This window comes from Macadamia integrifolia, chromosome 2 (assembly GCF_013358625.1).
Source record: "Macadamia integrifolia cultivar HAES 741 chromosome 2, SCU_Mint_v3, whole genome shotgun sequence".
In the NCBI taxonomy this organism is placed as follows: domain Eukaryota; kingdom Viridiplantae; phylum Streptophyta; class Magnoliopsida; order Proteales; family Proteaceae; genus Macadamia; species Macadamia integrifolia.
This window is the reverse complement of record NC_056558.1, coordinates 41052867-41055195: the sequence shown is the minus strand read 5'-3', so window position 1 is coordinate 41055195 and position 2329 is coordinate 41052867. Positions and strand designations below refer to the sequence as shown.

Here is a 2329-nt window from a genome sequence, read left to right as displayed (position 1 = left end):
TTATATTTCCTGCACTTTCCTTGTTATTAAACGCTACCTCCTCCATCATCACATTCATATATACCACCAAACCTTAGTAGACACTAGTGAGAGTAACTCTTATCTTTCATTTCTCTGGTGTGTATGTGTGGGTGTCGGTGGTTTTGAAGTTCTTTGTGTCGGTGAAAATGGGCAGGAAATGCTCACATTGTGGGAACATGGGCCATAATTCAAGGACTTGCACCATTTACAGAGGAAGTGCTGTTGGTGGTCTGAGGCTTTTTGGTGTTCAACTTGAGATACCTTCTTCTTCAATTGCCATGAAGAAGAGTTTTAGCACAGATTGCTTGTCTACCACTTCATCAGCCTTGTCATCTTCACCTGCTTCTTCATCATCTTCTTCTCGTATTTCCTGTGATGAAAATTCTGATAAAATCTCTAGAGGGTATCTCTCAGATGGTCTCATGGGTAGACCCCAAGAGAGGAAAAAGGGTGAGCATGGATTGAACTTTTTTTCTTTCTTTTAAGTTTTCCTCTAAATATCTGCTACTACTTTCAAGCATAAATAGTTGTGCTTAGTTATGATGTCTCATTTTGGTTATTGGTTAGCCATAATGGAGCCTGTGAAGTTTCAAAGGGGTATCAAATCATTTGGCTGGTTACTGTATTGTAAAAGACTCATATTGATTTCGAAAAGCTCTTTTTCTTTTATTTTTTAGGTTGTTTGATGAGTTTCAGAAGTTCTTGGGCAAAGTGAAGGTTTGTTTTGATTGCTTTGATTTTATTGAAGATAAGAAGAATTATTTTCTAAATTTTACCGTCTTTTTCAGTATTCTTCTCTTCTTGTGCTCTGTTCATATGTTTCTTCTAATGGATTTTCCTCTGAAAAGAGGCAGGCTGCCAGATTTTTTCCACAGAAAAACCTTCAAATGTCTCTGTTTATGGTTCTTTATTTTATGCTTCTGCCCTTGTTAAAAAAGTCTTACATATTGATGATGACTGTGGTGGTTGCTTAAATATTTTTTTTGGTGGGGTGGGGGAGGGAATGGTAGAAAAGATACTCATTCAAATAAGAAAAACAAATAACAACAGTGCTTAATAGCACCCCTAAGCCAGATAATCTACATAGCAAAGGAATAAAACCAAACAGTGTCAGAATACAAGCACAGAGCCGAAGACAATAGTTCTCTCCAAAAAAAAAGGAATCCCACAGTTTAAAGCTGTTTTAAAGTGTGTTATAATTTCCAATAGTTACTTTCTTCTAAATTTGGATTACAGAAACTAGAAAGATGTGAAATTTAATTCAAAGCCATTTATAATATTTTATTATGATTAATTGTCCTGTTTTTATTTTAAATTCTAGTTCCTGAACAGTTCTTGGTCTCTGATGGGTGTTTTTTTTTTGGTGGGTGGGTGGTTAGGAGTTCCATGGACAGAGGAGGAGCACAGGACATTCCTTGCAGGGCTAGAGAAGCTTGGCAAGGGTGACTGGAGAGGCATCTCAAGGAATTTTGTCACTACCAGGACTCCAACCCAAGTTGCCAGCCATGCACAAAAATATTTCCTTAGACAGAGCAGCCTCAACAAGAAGAAGCGTCGGTCTAGCCTCTTTGACATGGTATATGTAACCATTCCAAATCACTAAACTGTTTGAAGCTCTGATCAACTCAACTTCTCATCTTTCTTTTTTCCTTTTCCTTAATTCTGACAGGTTGGGAGCAGAAATCCAGTAGATATTCATGTTCACAGTACCAGTTCTAAGAGTAATAAAGGCTCCATTTCATGTGGTTTATTGCCCATTACAGCCCCATCTTTCACTAGAGTGACTGCTCAGCATGAAGTTCATAGAGACACTCTGTCCCTGATAGATCTTAATTTGGTAGGAAAAGGTGCCAATTTAGATAGCCACTGCCAAGACATGAAATGCCCCAAATCGCCTTCATGCCTTCACGCAGTGGTTCCTGTTTGGGGATATGAAGATTCTGAGATGAGATCTTCCAACATAAAGAATGCCATGGCTCCAAAGGTGTCACCTGACCTAGAGCTCACTCTTGCTGTCCCAAGGTCAATGGATCAAAATAAATCATCCACAGGCCCGATCTCGGTTGGACCCATTAGCGTGATATGATTTTCGTTAGCCGTTTGCCTCTACCCCTTTGATGTTCTTCAGCTCATATAAATCAAGGAACAGCCAATTAAATGAATCTATACACAACCAGAATGAGACTCTTTATATCTAAATGAACAGTCTAATGGTACCTTATATTAATGATAGATTACTTGTCAAGAAAAATGAACTCTTGTATGTGTAACCTTGTTTTTAAATGCCATGGGAAACAATTCCATCCAA

At 38.2% G+C, this 2329-nt stretch overlaps 1 protein-coding gene across 1 annotated transcript; it reads left to right on the top strand.

Annotated features, from left to right (window-relative positions):
- On the top strand, positions 1-2329 carry LOC122057243 (transcription factor MYBS3-like). Its single transcript, XM_042619280.1, has 3 exons — positions 1-471; positions 1401-1597; positions 1691-2329. The coding sequence occupies exons 1-3, from the start codon at positions 168-170 to the stop codon at positions 2105-2107; spliced, it is 918 nt and encodes a 305-aa protein (XP_042475214.1). The 5' UTR covers positions 1-167; the 3' UTR covers positions 2108-2329.